This window comes from Pelophylax lessonae (genome assembly GCF_965119305.1).
Source record: "Pelophylax lessonae genome assembly, chromosome: 2".
NCBI classification, from domain to species: domain Eukaryota; kingdom Metazoa; phylum Chordata; class Amphibia; order Anura; family Ranidae; genus Pelophylax; species Pelophylax lessonae.
Genome location: NC_138769.1, coordinates 526,818,048 through 526,838,678, shown reverse-complemented (window position 1 = coordinate 526,838,678; position 20,631 = coordinate 526,818,048). Strand labels below are relative to the sequence as shown.

Below are 20,631 nucleotides of genomic sequence, written 5' to 3'. Positions count from 1 at the left end.
TAGTGAAGGAGCAGCAGCACTTTAAAGTGGTTGTAAACCCTTACATACATATACCCAGTGAAGGGACTATCCCCAGGTGATTCACAGAGATTAAACAAATCCTCCTACATTAGTTGTATCTCACTGTCTGCAATCTTCTGCAACTCTACATCTGTTCAAAGTGCTGAATTTTTAGGCTTGTCTGAGAGTTCAGAGTAAAGGAGGCGGAGAGCTGACGTTACACTCTGCAGAGCTCTGTGAGGAGAGGTCTGAGATCAGATTGGAGGGAAGGGATATGTCCCCTTTGCATAGCTCACAGAAACAGAGCTGAGGCTGTCAATCAACTGCAGCCCCGTCCCTGTCACCATTGTTCTCTTGCTGTTAGGAAAACTTGTCAGAAAGGACTCCTGTAGCTAGCAGAGGAACGAAGTAGCAGACCGAAAGGACACTTAATAGTTTTAACTGAGACAAGTACAGACTATAGAGCAGGGGTAGGCAACCTTTTGAAGGTTGAGATCAAAAAAACAAAAACAAATTATCAAGTTCCCAATAAAAGACATAGACCTAGTGTTTTGCACCCCCCTTCACGCAGTGTCTTCTGCACCCTTCACATCACCCCTCTCCCACTGTAGTGTCCTCTGTCCCCCATAGCATTGTTCTCTAAGGGTAGTGTCCTCTCCCCCCCTTCACATCACCCCCAATGTAGTGGCCTGTACCCCCAAAACAGTGTCCTCTGCCCCCATAGCAGTGTTCTCTGCTACCTTCCCCCACAGTAGTGCCCTCTGCCCCTTCACATTACCCCCCATTGTAGTGTCATGTACCCCCCAAAACAGTGTCCTCTGCCCCCCTAAACATCACTACCCCCTCCACTGTAGTGTCCTCTTCCCTTCATAGCATTATCTCCTGCCCCCCATAAATTGTCCTCTGCCTTCCCCATCCCCCAAAGCCGCAAGCTGTCGCAGCCGGGTGCCCACACTGAAAAACTTTCAATAGTGTGCTAATCATCTTGATTGGGAACAGTAGCAGATACCCACTTATGATAGAATAAAGAATGTTGTGAGTTTTTATGCAATATCCAATCAGTTTCACACCAACTTTGTCTAGATTCCAGGAATGAGACTTCAAATAAACCTCATAATGAGTATGTCCAGTTTAGAAAAAACGTTACAGTGAAGCAGTTAGATCTGTGGATTACACCTGTGGCATTTTGGATTGCACACTTGTTAACTGCACATCCTGGAGGATCGTATAATGGAAGACAAATATTGTAGGAGGGAACAGAACTTTTTAGTTTGCCCCAATACATGTTGGATTTTACGAGACCCGTGGCATCTGTTGATTTGAGTTTTTTTTTTTTTTCTTCAAGTAATATAATTGTCCTTTAAAAAAAGGGACAGCTACTGTATAGGTTGTTTCTAAGAACCGCTTAGATCTTTAGATTGTCATTTTGATTATAATATAAATGTATTCATTTTTTTTTTATTCTTGATAGTGTAGGTTTAGTGCATGTTCTTTTTGCTCTGATTTATTGAAAGTTCGTTTTTTTCCCCTGTACAATATATTTAGAGTGAATTTACTGAACATTTGAAAGCCAGTGAACCAATACATAGTTGCATTTTAAGCTTTCATTTAGTTTCAAATCAAATATATTTTGTTGAACTGAACCTTAAAAGGTATGCAAATAAAGTTTGGCAACCTTGTACTAGAATGAGAAATTGACTCTGAAAGAGGCTACGTATTTTTTTCTTATCAAACTGCATTTTGCAGAGGAATGTTCGAGTGATTTTAGTTTTACCTGTCCTGTCCTTGTTCATTTTTTTTTTTTTCTAGGCAAGGTTAAACTTACTGAGTAAAAAATTACATCCATACTAGTGGACCCATTAAGGTGTCTTTTGCAGAGACCTAAATGGATACAACAGCAAACCGTAACAAATGCGAAACCTACTGTAGATCACATCAAACCTCAGAAATGGCTTTTAGAAAAATGTTAACTTTGTTTGCCCCCAACTCATAGGTTATCTATTTTAAGATTATTTAAAGAGCAAGACCATGCATAATGGGACTATAATAAACCCTCCAATGGACAAATATACATTACAAAAACTTTTTTAAAAATGCAATATGTCTTTATTTGTTTGGTTAATAATTCATCATTAAAACACAACATTTTATAGGAGACGTGTCTACCACATCTAAATCTACCATGTGTCTCCCATTTATAGAGATAGAGGATTTGTAGCATGGAAATCCTCCCAGATTATACTGTGTGGGTCGACGTGTTTCGCGGACGGATCTGCTTCATCAGGATTTCAAATTACTCATGCACGTGTAAATTGACACTACAGTAACATCAGAAAAAAATATATGCAAGTTCACATAGTATAGTATATAAAATACAGAACAGTCATGTCATCTCATAAACTTGTTAAAGTGATGCTTTTTTTTGTCTAAAAATAACAAACCTATCATGCCTCCTCTGTGCAGTAGTTTTGCACAGAGCAGCCCCAATCCTCCTCTTCTCGAGTCCCACTTCAGCACTCCTGGCCCCTTCCTCTTGATGAGTGCTCCCACAGCAAATAGCTTGCTCTGGGGCACCCGAGCCGAGCTGCAGCTCTGTGTGTCCCTTCAGACACGAAGCTGCGGCTAGGCCCAGCCCCCTCTCTCTCCTTATTGACTCATTGGCACCCCACTGTTGTCTCAGCCAATGAGAAGGAGAAGGTAGGCCAGCCGAGTCTCTCCTGCAACATCGCTGGATAGAGATGGGCTCGGGTAAGTATTAGCGGGGCTTAGGGGGGCAATTGCACACAGAAGGTTTTTTTTATCTTTGTGCAAAGAATGCATTCATATAAAATGTTCTGCCTTTACAACCTGCTTTAATGGTATAAAAAGAGAAAACTATCCCCTAATCAATCGGAAAAGAGAGAGAGAAAAAAAGGGGGAAAACACAAAACGCACAATAACGAACTCTTTGAATTATTCCATTTAGGGATGAGACCCTCCAATGGTAATGGTAAAGATTCAGCACCACTCCCATGCATTTAATATGTTAAGATTCTGGGGATCTCTACGTTTTATATTTTACTAGCTATTTGAATCAGACACACAGTTTTTCATTTGGGCAGCTTTGGAATCCTTTAGTAGTAGTAGTTTTAGTAGTAATGAGCTCATGGAAGCAGCATGGTAGGGAATGTACTGGCCCACAGCTCGTTGGAAGACAAAAAACAGAGAGATGAGTTTGGATTGTCTTAGGTGGTCAAAATTGTTCTAACCTAGTAAGCTCTAAATTTGGATATCATCGGGTTGTTTATAACCACCACAAGACTTTAGTCACACAGCTATTTGCTTTTGGTGGGTTGTAAGCTTTTTTGATGTTATTTTTCTTTAAAATAAAGATCACAATTCTCAGAGTAACATCATCTTTCACATTATGTAAAAAAATTGGGCTAACTTTTTACTGTTTAGCTTTTTATTTAATTAATTGGAGTGTATTATTTTTCCAAAAAATTGGGTTTGAAAGACTGCTGCGCAAATACAGTGTGACATAAATTATTTCAACGTCCACTATTTCTATCTCAAGGGTCTCTGGTTAAAAAAAAATAAATAAATAAATATATATGATGATTGGGAGTTCTAAATAATTTTCGAGCTAAAAATACTTATTTTAACTTGGAAGCAACAAATGTCAGAAAAAGGCTTTAAGTGGTTAAACTGACCTCATTTACAGACCTAAGTTCATCCCTTTGATCTAAAAGAACCGAATGATAAAATGTTTCTCTTAACCTCTCAGTGCTAAACAATGTTGTGATACACTTTGCCGGCTGTTTTTTTTTTTTTTTTTTTCTGATTTTTCTGACAGCTGTGAGCAGGGAACTGCTCTGCACTGTTACATAAATCGTGGAAATGCCGAATTAAGATCGTGAGATGGGGTTGAGTCGAGATTTTCTTTTTCCGATTAATCGTGCAATTTTACTTTTGCCTATAGCAATTTAGCAATGCTTCAAGCAAGGTGAACCTAATGTAAACTCCATTTCTATAGCACAGTTTCCAGCAGCTATTTTGTTGTGCAACACCGGATGAACTGGCACCTGCGTTAAAGCACAAAAACGTAGTGCGAGGAGTGTCTAAGTGCGAGGAGTGTCTAAGCCTATCTACTTTGTCACTGTGGCTACATGAATGGCATAGACATTCTTCCAGATGTCAAAGCCCACTTGTTTATTGAGACTTACTGAAGCTAATGGAAGGTATGTGGCAAGGATGTGTCCTTTGCCAAGATGTTCTGTGTTAAAATGTCTACTTTAGCATATTGGAAGGTTTGCCGAAAAATGAGATAACAACCATTAATTAAATTATTTTCAGTAGCAGCAAGAAGATGGAATTTTTTTCATTGCCATTTATTGGAACAAAAAGTGATGGAATATAGTGGATAGCAGACAAAGAGAAGAGGCCAAGTTACAACTCTACTTTGAACTCGGTCCCTGCCCCTCTTTGACAGTGCTGAGTGGCTAAGCATCATCGCTGTCACCTTGAACGAAGGGTTATGAGTATACACCCCCGTATATTCAGACATACAGATACATTTTCTTATCTCCTAGCAACCATGAGTGTCCCCAGAGCTAAGATACTGGGATTATGTTCTGAGGGTCAGTCGGAAATTAAACTGAACCTGTTGCTTTCTACTGTGTGGGTAAAACCCAGGCTCAATGTAAGGAGACATATTGACCCCATGGCTGGTCTATACTTAGTTTTCCAAAGCGTTGCCTTCTAGTTTACTAGTTTTGAAGGAACTTCCAAAAGTTGTTTTTAGAACATTTTCAGGGTGCATGTCCTGAAGTTTTTATACAATAGATATTCTGTACGTAGCTATAATGTGTCCGAAACGTATCAGTTTATAACAGCATGCTTTCTATCAGACTAGCTTGTAATGAAATGTTCTTTATATATCTTTTAACAGGTATCTTACTGAAGAGGGATTTGAAGCTTGTAGAGGTTCATCAGATAAAGTGAATAAAAGTGCTATTCTACTTGTTGCTCTCAATGTAAGTTCATTTTTTGATTTAATAACCTAATTCTTTGATAAGTTGTAGCTCTGCGGAAGAACACCATTCTGGGTTTTCTGTCATGCCTGGAGTGCAGATAATTTCCTGTAACTCCTTCTCTAGCACATTAAAGCATCATGTCTCAGAGCAGCCCCGCCTGCATCAAATAGTGATATTAACCCAATAGTGTTGTGTTCCAGCTTCTTAAAAAGCTTTTAAGAATTCAACTTATGCAGAATAAAATATAAAAATGATAAAAATAGATTATGAAATGCTCCTGGGTTGTATTACAGCCAAGAGCCTCTACCAGATTCTTCTGTGCATTATGAAATAAGATGCCATTGGAGAGGGATGCAAGAATTTCGAACAGGATGGAAATCAACATTTCTCTTACGTCCTCTGACAGACGCAGCCACTTCATAGTTTCCTCACAAATGGGTAATGCACCCTCTACAGGAATAAGACTAGGCAGTGAAACTATTAGAAAAACTTTTCACTAGACACACCCTTAGGGGTTGTCCCTTCAGACATTACCCCAGACACATGGTGCTTACTAATCAGTTTCTTGCTGCCTAGTCGTAGGAGTAGGACCTAGGTTTCCCTGCAGTTTTTTATTTAAATAAACAGAAATGCTTCTGTTTATTTTTCTTTACTCACTATCGCTAGCTAGTGTCAGGGGGATCCTCCTGGTGAACTACAGGCGACAGCCGGGCGGGGGTTTCCCACTGGATAATCTAGATCCTTATGGTCTCCCAGCCTGGCCAACGAGCGTGAGCAGGTTGTGGTCCGCCCAGGCCTCGCCACGACGGTGCCCCGACGGATGGGGACGAGCCTGCGAACAGAGGTTTTTGCTGGGATGCATCACCCTGGATGCAGCATGCTCTTCTTGGCTGGCAGCACCCCCACTCAGGGTGGTAGGTGAGCTTCCTCGGAGCGGAGCCTGCAGTACATGGTACGGTGAGTGCTACTGCCCCCCTGTGTCCCTGGGACAGTCATCGGTGGGGGACATCTGGGCCCACTCCTGGGGATGTCAGAGCTGCAGTCTCTGTAAGATCCCCCTGGCCTGTCAGGACAGGTCCTGCCCTCCCTGCTCCTAATAGGGGCACTTAAACGGCGTCTAACACCTGGGGAGGAGGGTGGATAGCTACTACCTTGTCCTGGGGGGGTTCCCTGTGGTGGATTCCCAGGGTGGCCTTGTTCCCAGGACTCCTGATCGATGACGCCGTGTTCGGCCGCCATTTTGGGTGTGGGCAGCCAGGCTGCATCATTGTAAGGGCAGCAGCCATTTTCTGCCTTGCTGTGTGTTTAGCTACATTTTCGAGCACTATCTTGGATGTGGGCAGGCTGCACTGTATGGACGGCAGCCATTTTCCCTATACTTTCTTATGGCACCATGTTATTGTGGCTCAGGGGGAGAATGGCCTCTAATGATATTTGGTCACTTCCTCCCAGGAGTTTTCACTTGCTGCAGACAGCGTGGAGAGCGGCTTCTAATCCTATTCTGGTACAGTAAGGGGGTCTTTAGTCCTTTTAGGCATTCTTCAGACACATTTAGCTATCATCAGTTGTCCTACTAGCTAAAGGGGGACTCCAGCGGTAGCGCGATTTGGCGGTGCTATCGCGGATTTAACCACCTGCCGACTGCTCACAGTAATACTACTGCGGCAGGTCGGCTCCCCTGAGTCCAGTAGACCTACGTCGCTGGACTGCTAGTGATCTCGGCGGTGCGCGCGCCGCCGGAGGCTCACTCCCTCTGTGTTTAGACACAGCGGGAATTGGGCTGGAGAAGGAGAGACGGCGATTGCCGCCTCTCTTCCCTGATCATCGGGGAAAGTGTGAGAAGATCCACCTGCTTGTGTAAACAAAGCAGGCGGATCTTATCTGTTACAGATGGGGAGAGATCACAGGATTCAGCATAGCTGAACCTGAGATCTTTGTCTGTGTCACAGAACCCCCTCCCCCCACACACGTCAGTAAGCATGAGGCATACATTTAACCCCTTGATCACCAACAGTGTTAACCCCTTCCCTGCCAGTGTCATTATTACAGTAACAGTGCATATTTGTAGCACTGATTACTGTAGTAATGTCACTGGTACCCCAAAAGTGTAAAAAATGTCAGGGGTCTGATCTGTCCGCCGCAATGTCGCAGTCCCGCAAAAAATCGCAGATCGCTGCCTTTACCAGTAAAACCAATCAAAATACGCTTAGTGCGATTTTTTTTTTTTTTTTTTTTACCAAAAATATGTAGCAGAAAACAAATTGCCCTAAAATTTTTAAAAATTTAGATTTTTTTTTTTGGAAATGTTTTTTTTTCAAAATTATTTTTCAAAATTGTAGCTCTTTTTTTTTGTTTTTAGCGCAAAAACTAAAAATTGCACAGGTGATCAAATACCCCCAAAAGAAAGCTCTATTTGTGGGGAAAAAAAAGGACGTAAATTTTGTTTGGGTACAGCGTTGCACGACTGCACAATTTTCTGTTAAAGTAATGCAGTGCCGAATCGCAACATTCAGGAAGGGGGTAAAATCCTCCGGTCTTAAAGTGGATAAAAATAAGCTCATTGAGAATTTTTTTGTCAGACATGGAGCTAAATACATTTTGGCCTAAATGTATGACAAAAATTGAATATATTGGATATTTTTTAACAATGTCAAAATGTAAATATTTTGCAAACTTTTCGCTCTTTTTTTTATTAATATCGCAAAAAATAAAAAGCGCAGAGGTGATCAAATACCACCAAAAGAAAGCTCTGTGAGAAAAGAAGGACATACATTTTGTTTGGGTACAGCATTGCATGACCGTGCAATTTTCAGTTAAAGTCACGCAGTGCCAAGTTGAAAAAAGTGGCCTGGTCATTGAGCAGCAAAATCTTCGGGGGGCTAAAGTGGTTAAAGGGCCAGTGTACCTTTTTTTGTCTAATTGCCAACATGGAGTCCCAGAGTGAAAATGTCCCCACTGATCTTGTTTGTGCATCCGTGTCATCCCGGCCTACCCTAGCATCTCTGTCTGCAGCCATTGAAACTCTGGTGTCCAAAGTTGATCTTGTCATGTGACAAGTTCCTATTCAAAAACGGCTGATGCCCTCTCAATCTTTTGATTCAGAGCCTGAAGTGGTTGCCACGGACACTGCCCTCCCTGAGGGATCCCTGTCCTCACACTCGGACGGCGAGGAGGATGAGTCCTCCCTGGCGGCTGCCTCTGAGGGAAGATCTGCTATCTCAAGGGCCAATTTTCCATCCTGCTTTACTGTCTCTGGATTTAACGGCGTGTCTGTTAAAGGCCAGGTGTTGAGAGACAGAGGTCTCTGATGCTTTGATTCTTACCTTGCTGAGAGCTCGGAAAAGACTGCCTCCAGGAAGATTTACCATCGTACCTGGAAGGCGTACATTGCCTGGTGTGAGTCGCAAAGGTTGCATCCTCGCTCCTTTTCGGTGGCGAGGGTCTTAGCTTTCTTGCAGAAAGGTGTGGAGCAACGTTTGGCTTTGGGCACGATTAAAGGTCAGGTGTCGGCCTTGGCCGTTTACTTTCAGCATCCCTTGGTGACTAACTCCCTGATTCGCACCTTTCTTCAAGGAGTGTGTCATATGGCTCCTCCAAGGAGATCTCCTTTGCCTCCGTGGGATCTCAATCTAGTTTTGTCTGTTCTGCAACGGCCTCCCTTTGAAAATATTAGAGAAATCTCTCTGCCTTTGCTGTCCCAGAAAGTTGCCTTTCTGGTGGCTACCACCTCTGCTCACAGGGTGTCTGAGTTGGCGGCTCTGTCTCGCCGGTCACCTTATCTGGTCGTTCATAGGGATAAGGTTGTTCTACGACCCAACCAATCTTTTCTTCCGAAGGTGGTGTCTGCTTTCCATCTCAATGAAGATATTGTTTTGCCTTCGCTTTGTGCGAAGCCTAAGAATCCCAAGGAATTTGCTCTGCATTCAATGGATGTGGTTCGGGCAATCAGGGTTTACCTGTCGGCCGCGGAATCCTTTTGGACGTCTGATTCCCTGTTTGTCCTTCCTGAGGGACCTCATAAGGGTTCGACTGCGGCTGCTGCAACCATTTCCAAAAGGATCAGACAGACTATTGTTCAGGCCTATTCACTGAAGGATCAGGGGCCTCCTTTCCCTGTGAGGGCACATTCCACTAGAGCACTCTTGGGGATTTTCGCCATCAGGCTTCTGTAGCTCAGGTGTGTAAAGCGGCGACCTGGTTGTCCGTACACACCTTTTCGAAATTCTACAAGATTAATTTGATGGCATCCTTGGATGCTTCCTTTGGCTGCAAGGTTTTGCAGGCTGCTGTTTGCTGAAGAGACTTGGTTTCTCTATCGCTCATTGACAGACGTAGTCTTCTTGATTCTCAAGAGCTGGGTTATGTTGTCTCCGCAGGAGTAGGACTAGGCAGAAAGACAAAACGTTCTGGCTCCACCTTAGGGGCAGTCCCTGAGGGTATATCCTCCCTCTCTCTGCTACAGGGAATCAGTTTTTTTTCTGTCTAGTTTGCAGGCCGCCATTTGAGGAGACCAGTGGTCTGCCTCGAGGGTTTTTTTCCGTTGAAAATTTTTCTTTTGAGTCTCATTCTTTGTTTATAATGAGCCTTTAAAACTTCTAGTTTGGCACCGGTTGGGCCTTCTAGATTGGATTTTGATTTTTGTCTATCCCACCCCTCATTTGTGGCACTGCTTCTGGATGTCTCAGCTCTTGAGAATCAAGAAGACTACGTCTGTCAATGAGCGATAGAGAAAATCGGATTTTTGTAAGATCTATTACCGTAAAATCCTTTTCTCTTAAGCTCATTGACAGACGTAGTACCCGCCCCTCTATCATTGAGTTGGGTTGGGTTAAATTCTCTGTTACTGCTTTAGAACAGAACTGATTCCCTGTAGCAGAGAGAGGGAGGATATACCCTCAGGGACTGCCCCTAAGGTGGAGCCAGAACGTTTTGTCTTTCTGCCTAGTCCTACTCCTGCGGAGACAACATAACCCAGCTCTTGAGAATCAAGAAGACTACGTCTGTCAATGAGCTTAAGAGAAAAGGATTTTACGGTAAGATCTTACAAAAATCCGATTTTTCTCTTTATGGGGTGAATTTTCATTTTGGGGTTAGCTCCTGTCGGTTGAGCTCCTGTTGCCCTGTTGGCTATGTTTTTTTCTGGCCTTGCTGGATCTTGACTGTTTTGCTGGTTGCGTTCTTCCCACCCCTCATGCCTACACTGCTTTGAGACATCCCATTTGTGAGGAAACTATGAAGTGGCTGCGTCTGTCAGAGGACGTAAGAAAAAATAGAATTTCTGTAAGAACTTACCGTAAAATTCTTTTCTCCAAGTCCTCTGACAGACGCAGCTCCCACCCCTCTATTTTGGTGTTGGTTTTCTTTTTCCTTCACTACTTGCTACGAAACCGATTAGTAAGCACGATGTGTTTGGGTAATGTCTGAAGGGACAGCCCTTAACCGCTTGCCGACCGCCGCAAGTAGATATACTGCGGTGGTCAGCCCCTCACAGGCAAAGTGACGTATATATACGTCACTAACCTGTGGGGGCAACATGGGGGCAAGGTGCTTTGGGGTGGGGGGTGCAGAGCTCCCCCTGCCCCAAAGCACCAACACCCCCCCATGTTGAGGGCATGTGGCCTGGTATGGTCCGGGGGGGGGGGGGTGGGGGGGCTCGCTCGTCCCCTCCCCCTTCCTGCCCTACCTGGCTGCATGCTCGGATAAGGGTCTGGTATGGATTTTGGGGGGGACCCCACGCCGTTTTTTCGGCGTGGGGCTACCCTCAAATTCCATACCAGACCGAAGGGCCTGGTTTGGAACCTGGGGGGGACCCCCACGCAGTTTTTTCCCATTTTTGGTGTGGAGTTCCCCCTCAAGATTCTCACAGTGCAAGTCGCGCCGCAAGTCGGATCATCCTGATCCGACTTGCTGTGCGACTTCCATTCAAATCAATAGGCTCCCATAGGGAACCATTGATTTTGAATGGAGGCAGAAAAAACGCTGCTAAAAGCAACGTGGCCAAACGTGCAATAACGCATATGGAAAAAAGCTACTGAAAGCACGTTTAACAGCTGCTTTTTCCCTGCGTCAGAACTAGCTTTGCAGCATGTTTTTTCTAACGTCCCATGTACATGGATCCTAACTCTAAAATTTAGCAAAATGTGTCCATAAAGTCTAAAGAACATTACAAGCAAAGAAAATTTACAAACTATTTCTTATACATTGAGGGAAAACTGAATTCTTCACCTTTGAGTTAAACTGCCATCTATAGGGGGATTAGACACTGGCAAACCAAGCCCAGGATAGCCCCTTCTACTACCAGCACTCCTTAGTTTTTTACTAGTTTTCTAGAAGATTCTTTTCAGCTCTGCTTGGAAAAGTTTTTCTTGTTTTTTTTTTTTTTTCTCTATTATTGTTTTCATTCAAGATTGTTCTCTGCGTCGCTGCTAGAGCTGGTCTCTACAGTTGTAGCTATCTGGTGTGACCAGTACAGGTAACAAGTTTGCTGTGGAGTGCTCTCCAGGTCCAAGGATAATGGTATTGTCTCAGCGCTTGCCCTGTTTCTAAAGGCTCACTCTGAGTATCAGATTAGGCACTGGGAGTTATCACATTGTTTGGATCATTGAGTACCTTTATAATTTCTGCTTTCCTCTTATTCTTCTGCAGAAGTGGCTATTGCTTAAGTCCTGAGCACTGCCATTATATACTGAATTTTGTAAGCTCTGTATCCACCCCCCACCATTACATGCCTAGAAAGAGTCTCCCATTCCTTTGATCTCCAGTCTGTTCAAACAGCCCCTCTAAAGGGACTTTGGTCTCATTTGGCCATCTGAGCCTCAGGGACTAGAAGCTAACTTTTAACTACTAGCTTGGGATGCAGACGGTGCGGTTGTCTTATAACCATAGGGTCTACATCATCAGAGTCCTCCTTCGCTCTGCTCGGCGACTTTGAGTTCCTTTTCAACAGTCATGCAAGGCATTATGGTTACATTTACCCAGTTTTTGTCTCGTTCTGACTCTAATCACATTCATGGGCCTTCCTCCTCTACTGTTGATCTGCCCCCAGCATTAGAGCCAGTTGAGCCACTGGTCACAGTGACCAAATGTTTCCAACTCCTATCTTTGAGGAGTCGTGCTCTTCTGCTGTTCCTCCAAAATTAGGAAACAGTTTTATTTATTTATTTAAATACAGTATGTAATTCTATGCATCTGGAGTATCCTCTTGCTGTCCCAAGGCCGCAATGTTGTACAGGTCCTTTACAGTGATGGAAAAAAAGTATTTGATCCCCTGCTGATTTTGTACGTTTGCCCACTGACGAGGAATGATCTGCTGTAATTTTAATGGTAGATTTATTTTAACAGTGAGAGACAGGATAACAATAAAAAAAATCCTGAAAAACACATTTTAAAAAAGATTTAATGGATTTGCATTTTTATGAGTGAAATAAGTATTTGAACCCTTCACAAAACATGACTTAGTACTTAGTGGCAAAAAGGCAATCATAGGTCATATGTTTCTTGTAGTTTGCACACATCTCGGGAGGGATTTTATCCTACTCCTCTTTGCAGATCCTGTCCAAGTCCTTAAGGTTTTGAAGCTGATGTTTGGTAACTCGAAACTTCAGCTCCTTCCACATATTTTTTAATGTGCTTTTTCTTAAACCACTCCTTTGTTGCCTTGGCTGTGTGTTTTGGGTTATTGTCATGCTGGAATACCCGGCCATGACTGGCTGAGTGAAGGAGGTTCTCACCCAGGATTTGACGGTACATGGCCCTGTCCATTGTCCCTTCGATGTGGTAAAGTTATCTTGTCCCCTTAGCAGAAAAACGCCCCCAAAGCATATTGTTTCTCCCTCCGTGTTTGACAGTGGGGATGGTGTTCTTGGGGTCATAGGCAGCATTCCTCCTCCTTGAGTTGCTTTGATGCCAAAGAGCTCGATTTTGGTCTCATCTGACCACAACACTTACCCAGTTCTCCTCTGAATCATTCAGATGTTCATTAGAAAACTTCAGACAGGCCTGTACATGTGTTTTCTTCAGCAGGGGGACCTTGCGGGCCCTGCAGTATTTCAGTCCTTTGCTGCGTAGTATGTTAACAATTATTTTCTTGGTGACTATGGTCCCAGCTGCCTTGAGATGATTGGCATGATTCTCCTGTATAGTTCTGGGCTGATTCCTTACCATTCTCATGATCATTGAAACTCCACGAGGTGATATTTTGCATGGAGCCCCAGACAGAGGGAGGTTGACAGTTAGTTATTTTGTGGTTCTTCCATTTGCAAATAATCGCTGCTTGGAGATGCTTGGACAGCTCTTTAGTCTTGGCCCTTCTGGAGAGATTGGAATCTAATTGATTGATTGCTTCTATGGACAGGTGTCTTTTATACAGGTAACAAGCTGAGATTAGGTGCACTCCCTTTAAGTGGGAATAGAAGACACCTGGGAGCCAGGAATCTTGCTGATTGATAAGGGATCAAATACTTATTTCACTTATTAAAATGCAAATCAATGTATAACTTTTTTGAAATGCGTTTTTCTGGATATTTTGTTTTGTTTCTTACTGTTAAATTAACCTACCATTAAAATTATAGACTGATCATTTCTTTGTCAGGGGACAAACGTACAAAATCAGCAGGGGGTAAAATAAATTTTTTCCCTCACTGTAGCTGCAATTACACTCTATCTTTAATGGATTCCTCTGCAAGGATTGAAAACACTCCAAAATGTCCTCAACAACCCTCAAAAGTTTACTGAACTGGTTTCCATTTGGAAGTGACTTTATCAAACAGTGGTCAGTGGAGGGAATTCTTACATTAAGACATGCAACTGATAGTCAGTTGGAATCTCTCTTTAAGACCCAGTTAATGCTGACAGGCCCTGCCTTTGCCCAATTCTGGCTGTGACTTTAATTTGTCAAACTATGGCAGAATGGTCAAGCTTCCTCCAAAGAGCAGAGCATTACCTAACAATAGCAGGGAAGGATCTGTTGACTCCATGGGAGCTACTTACCCAGCACTGTTCTCTTATTTTGCTTCTTACACTCTGGAGTAATGGCTCTCTGGAGATCTTCCTTGCCTTGGTTTAAAGGCACTTCTCTATCCAGATAAGACTTCTTACTGGGTACTAATGCTTCTTTGGATCTAAGAAGCATCTCTAAAACTGCGACCATTTAAAGGCTGAAGGATGATCAGGATTATTTACCAAGGTTTTCCATTAGAGCTTTCCCCTAGGGGTGTCTTTCCTTCCTTGTGAATAGATGAGGAATTAGGCTTGGTGCTCAGTTGTATCAAGTCTGCTCCCTTCCTTGCTAAAATTTGGATACACAGGTTCCTTCCCCTATGTACAGTCAGGTCCATAAATATTGGGATATTGACACAATTCTAATCTTTTTGGATCTATACACCACCACAATGGATTTGAAATAAAACAAACAAGATGTCCTTTAACTGCAGACTTTAAGTTTTAATTTGAGGGTATTTACATCCAAATCAGGTGAACGGTGTAGGAATTACAACAGTTTGTATATGTGCCTCCCACTTTTTAAGGGACCAAAAGTAATGGGACAGATTAACAATCATAAATCAAACTTTTACTTTTTAATACTTGCTTGCAAATCCTTTACAGTCAATTACAGCCTAAAGTCTGGAATGCATAGACATCACCAAATGCTGGGTGATGCTCTGCCAGGCCTCTACTGCAACTGTCTTCAGTTCCTGCTTGTTCTTGGGGCATTTTCCCTTCAGTTTTGTCATCAGCAAGTGAAATGCATGCTCAATCGGATTCAGGGTCAGGTGATTGACTTAGCCATTGCATAACATTCCACTTCTTTCCCTTAAAAAACTCTTTGGTTGCTTTCGGAGTATGCTTCGGGTCATTGTCCATCTGCACTGTGAAGCGCCGTCCAATGAGTTCTGAAGCATTTGGCTGAATATGAGCTGATAAAATTGCCCGAAACACTTCAGAATTCATCCTGCTGCTTTTGTCAGCAACCACATAATAAATACAAGGGAACCAGTTTCATTGGCAGCCATACATGCCCACGCCATGACACTACCACCACCATGCTTCACTGAGGAGGTGGTATGCTTTGGGATCATGAGCAGTTCCTTTTCTTCTCCATACACTTCTCTGCCCATCACTCTGGTACAAGTTGATCTTGGTCTCATCTGTCCATAGGATGTTGTTCCAGAACTGTGAAGGCTTTTTTAGATGTTTGGCAAACTCTAATCTGGCCTTCCTGTTTTTGAGGCTCACCAATGGATTACATCTTGTGGTGAACCCTCTGTATTCACTCTGGTAAAGTCTTCTCTTGATTATTTTTCTGAAAAAAAAAAAAAAAAACACAGTACTTTATTGAAGGTTAAACAGTACACGGCATAAATAACTCAGTACAAAAATAAAGCATTCAGCAGTAACAGCATTACATGAACCAGGTAGTAGAAAAACAGTATCCCTGTATACAACTGAAAGCTACATTAACATGCCATGGCAAAGTAATCATCCAAAACACCATGTATCAAGAAAGGAGATAAAGGCAGGTAACCAGGAGTTGGGGAAGAGGGGAGGAGAGAGTCATTTTGATAATTGTGAGCTGTGCGTTTAAAAATTAATTGTTAAACATACATACATGACCAATACCAGGAATGGGTAGCTCAGATCACAAAATAGCGACAGGGTCAGTAACCGGGCAGAACAACGGCAGAGAACATGAGGGTCAGAAGAGGGGGAGGGGGGGGGGGAGAGGGGAGGGGTTTCGGGGAAAAAAAGAGGGGGGGAAGAGGGTAAGGAAAAGGGAGAATGTGAAGCAGAACATTAGTGCATAGTGAGAGCCGGTCCACTGCATTCCATGATAGTCTATCTACAAAAATTATTCGCAAGAAGACCACTCAGCCTGTCAGTAGCCTATCCATAACCAGTTGAGGCGGGGCCAAGGCCGGATCATCCAGCCATGGCTGCCATAGTGATGCAAATTTCCGGTGCGCCTTGCGGTGTTGGTATGTCAGTTTTTCACGAACTAGAGAAGCGTTAACTTGAGTAATCCACTGTCCCGCGTCAGGCACCCTGGAGGATATCCAGTATCTAGCAATAAGCTTACGTGCAATGTATAGCAATCGCAAGACAGCCACATGTGCATTTGGAGACAAGGTCTCCACCTCCAGGGCTCCAAGCAGACAGACCAACGGATCCCTCAATAATTGAAAGTTATATACTCTAGATATGGTATCAATCACCTTTGACCAATAGCGAAAAAGTTTGGGGCAGCGCCACATCATATGTATTAGTGTGCCCTGGTCTCTATCACATTTCGGACAAAGTGGGGAGGACCTATGGCCCCAGCGGAACAACTGCACCGGCGTTCTATAGGCCCTATGGAACAGCATTAGATGCGACACCTTGTGAGAGGCAGACACCGATACCAGTGGAATTGAAGAGAGACACAGATCCCACGTCTCACCATCAATAGGGCCAAGGTCCCCCTCCCACCCCGCCCGAGCTGGCAAAGAGGCCGCTTCCAGGTGAGCCAGCACTGGGTGTGGGGAGTCCGGAGGCAGCAAAATGGAGCCAATAGGATCCAGTGGGTTTAGGATACCCCAGCCCCCCATATGCTGAACCTGGGAGGCCAGGAAGTAAATCCTAGGGTCCGGGACCGCCAGACCACCAGATTCCTTTCCCAGCTGTAGTGTAGAGAGTTTAATTCTAGCCACCTTCTTACACCAAATAAGGTCACGGAACTGCGATTCTATCCTACGAAACCATCTCCTGGGTATCCACACCAGGGAGTTGTGAAGGACATACAGGAGCTGCGGAGACCAGACCATCTTAATTAAGTTGACACGCCCTGCAACAGACAATGGCAGTTTGCACCAGCTCGAGCATTTAGAGCGAAATTTCTGCAGAAGAGGCACTAAATTTAGAGTCAGGTATTCAGAGGGATCCGGGGATACGATAATCCCCAAGTATTTAAACGAGTCCACCCCTCTCACCAAAGAGGCGTAGTCAGGAAGGGGTGTAGTCATCGGATCCAGTGGCATAAGGACCGATTTGTCCCAGTTGATGGAGAAACCCGACAAAGACCCAAAGGAGTCTATTGGAGACATCACGGCCTACAGGGACTCCTGGGTATCGCCCAGATATAGCAGGGTGTCATCCGCATAAAGTGAAATGACATCCATACTTGGACCCCGTCGAAAACCCACTATCCCCGGGGAGGAACGGATCCGTGCTGCCAAGGGCTCTAACGCCATGGCAAATAACAACGGGGAAAGAGGGCAGCCCTGCCTGGTGCCCCTATGAAGACTGAAAGACATATCGCCATTGATTCGTAGTCTAGCCGTCAGGTTCGCATATAACACCCGCACCCATGATAGAAAGTTCTCACCCACCCCAAATCGTTTCGGGACCGCCCACAAATATGTCCATTCGACACTGTCGAATGCATTAGCGGCATCCAGCGAAAAGACAGCCCGATTGCCCGGATTATCCACAGGTACTTGGAGGTTGAGGTAGAGGCGCCTGAGATTCAGTGCAGTCGAGCGAGTAGGGATAAATCCCGATTGGTCGCGATGTATAATTGACTGTATAACTTGGGAAAGCCGTGTGGCCAGAATTTTAGCTAAAATTTTAGCATCAGCGGTGAGGAGGGAGATGGGCCGATAAGAATCCGCCAGCAAGGGGTCCTTGTCAGGTTTAAGTAACAGGACCACAATCGCTTCGGACATAGAAGCTGTCAGGCTCCCATTACGAAACGACTCATTATAAACCCGGAGCAGGACTGGCACCAGTTGTTCAGCATACCTCCCATATACCTCCGAGGGAAGACCATCAGCCCCCGGAGATTTACCATGCTGTGTAGATTTCAAAGCGGTAAATATATCATCCTCCGAGAGGGGAGCATCAAGCATAGCCACATCTGAGGCAGAGAGCGTGGGCAATTCGCAAGCGTGCAGGAAATCCTCAATCTCCTGGGCACTAGCTGTAATCTTGGATGAGTAGAGGTCTGCAAAAAAGTCACGCAGCACCCTCCCAACGTCAGATGCTGCATGCCACTGAACCCCCCGGGAGTCCCTAATTGTAGGTATAAACGCCACCGGTTGTTGTGCACGGACTAGCATAGCCAGCATATGTTTTCCCCTTCTTCAAAGTACCTCTGCTGCAGAAAAAAACGCTTATTTTCAGCTCACTGAACCGACACCGTTTTAACCAAGGTCTGGGCGGCCAACCATGATCTCTGAGTGGCATCCGATGGGTCTGCGATATAGGCTCCCTCCGCCCTAGACGCTTCCTCCAGTACAGTGTTTTCCCAGGCTTTAGTGGCAGTCTTTATACCATTTAATGATATACATAAATTGACCTCTGAGGAACGCCTTAGCAGCATCCCAAACTACCCCCAATTCAGCTGTATGTAAATTACGGGCGAAAAAATCAGACAACAAGGCCGGCACAGGGTCAGGACTAGGGAAGAGGGTCAACCAAAACTAGTTAGGGCCAGGCGTACCCAAAGCGGAGAATGATCAGAGACCACCCTCGGCTCGTAATCCACCCCGACCACCAGCGGCAGGAGAGAGTCATTGCCCAACGCCATGTCAATCCTAGAAAGACCGGAGTGAGCAGCTGAGAAACGGGAGTATTTCCGTTCCCCCGGATGTCCCACCCGCCACACATCCGTCAGTCCGATTTCCCTCACCAGCCGGGATGATCTACAATGAGCTTAAGAACCCCAGTGGAGTATGGCGGAGGCACATACACTGCAATCAGCACACAGGTCAGACCCGCTAAATTGGCACAATAGAATAACAAATCGCCCCTCTGAGTCAATCACAGTTTGCAAACAGGTAAACCCAACCTCCCTCCTAACGAGAATACAGACTCCCCTGGAATAACTGGAAAACACAGAATGATATTGATGACTAAACATTCTAGGAGTAAACATCATTTGGAGGCAAGTGAGTTTCCTGCAGACAGATAATATCCGCCCGCAGGCGTTTAACATGTCGGAAAACTGCTGTCCGCTTGACCGGGTCTCCCAGGCCTCGAACGTTCCAGGACACTATGCAAACAGTATCAGCCATATTCGTGTAAAGGGCATACAAGCAGGAGGGGTATCCGGTACACGCATTGGCGCACACCCAGAGGACCAGGCACCCACAGTAGCATCCGTAAGGGTACCCCAGAGTAGAGGACATCCAGGAAACCATGGCAGGCAGCCGTAGAGATAGGAGAAAAGATACAAGGCACATCGGGAAGTCAGAGCATAGGGAATCCAGGCCAGTGGTGATGCAGTGGGCCATAGTTGTAAACATGATGAATAAAAGAGCAAAGTCACAGTCCAAGGAATAAGTGGAAAAAGGGAAGGAAAGGGGACCACGTCTGCCACGTGTAGGGACAAGGACAGAGCAACAGGGTACGTCCAACCAGGACAACAAGGGGGAATCCGGGGAGGGACTGCAGATGCCACAGCAATCTCCTCAGAAACTGCAAACATGGTAGGGGCAGTCGCAGGTGTTCCAACCGGACAGCATCCGCCAGTTCCTAAGAGTACAGTTCAGCAACTGGACATCAGGTTAAGAGCCAACTAGGGAACTCCCCAGTCAAAGAAGCAAGTAATCCAGGGGACAAGGTGTGCCATATGGGTTGTCATGGGGCCCCACGTCTGGGGGAGGCAGCGGAGCACGGCGTCCCACCATTAGCATCCAGCTATTGGGCAGCAGCAGCAGGCTTGTCAAAGAATAAGACTTCATCCCTGGCGACCACGCAAAGCTTGGAAGGGAACAGCATAGCATAAGGAATGTTAAGGTCCTGTAGTCTACTCTTCACATCCACAAACTTCGCCCTCTGTTTTTGGACTTCAGCAGAGTAGTCAGGGAACAGCGAAACTTTTGAGTTATCAATCTTCAGTTGCCCCTGCATTTCTGTGGCTTTAGTCAGGATAATGTCTCTGTCTTTATAGTTAAGGAGCTTGAAGATAAATGTACGAGGAGGGGCCCCTGGGGGGAGGGGGCGCATAGGGACCCGATGCGCACGCGCCACTGAAAACATGGCAGTAAAAGATTCCTGCCCAAACGTAGAAGTTAACCAACGTTCAATAAATGTCACAGGGTTCTTACCCTCAGCTCTTTCCGGGATACCAATGGCCCTGATGTTATTACGGCGAAGCCTGTTCTCCAGGTCGTCCAACTTGGCCGCATGTTGAGCTGTGAGTAGGGCAGTGTGTTTTACCTCCCTCTGCATGGGTGCCATGTCATCCTCCAGGGAGCTCACTTGCCCCTCCACTGCAGATGTACGTTCCCTGAGCTTTTGCATGTCATGGCGCATAAATGACAGTTTGGCTTTGACACCCTTTAATTCAGCAGTCAGGGCTGTGATTGATGTAGTGCATGTTGTAACAGCCGCCATGATGTCTCGCAGCGTGGGCTCCGAGTCTGGAGTGGGGGAGGAATGCATTGGGGCCTGCTCCAGGCCAGCCGCCTCCCAATCCCCGAGCTGGTGTGTAATGTCCCCCAGCGGTACGGTATCGTCAGCGTCGGACTGCGATTCAGGGGAAACTGGTAACACCGACCCGCTAGCTGCAGGAGAATCCCGGGGCGCCGGCTTGGCAAAGAGCTTATGTGCAGCCTCCATATACTTCTCCTTCTGAGAA

The 20,631-nt window shown here is 45.1% G+C and overlaps 1 protein-coding gene across 1 annotated transcript in view; it reads left to right on the top strand.

Annotated features, from left to right (window-relative positions):
* The window catches only part of TDRD3 (tudor domain containing 3), a 565,755-nt gene that overhangs the window by 200,544 nt on the left and 344,580 nt on the right, over positions 1–20,631 (top strand). Inside the window, exon 2 of the mRNA XM_082246772.1 lies at positions 4,931–5,015. Coding sequence (XP_082102898.1) covers positions 4,931–5,015 — 85 coding nt within the window. The remainder of the gene's footprint in view (positions 1–4,930; positions 5,016–20,631) is intronic.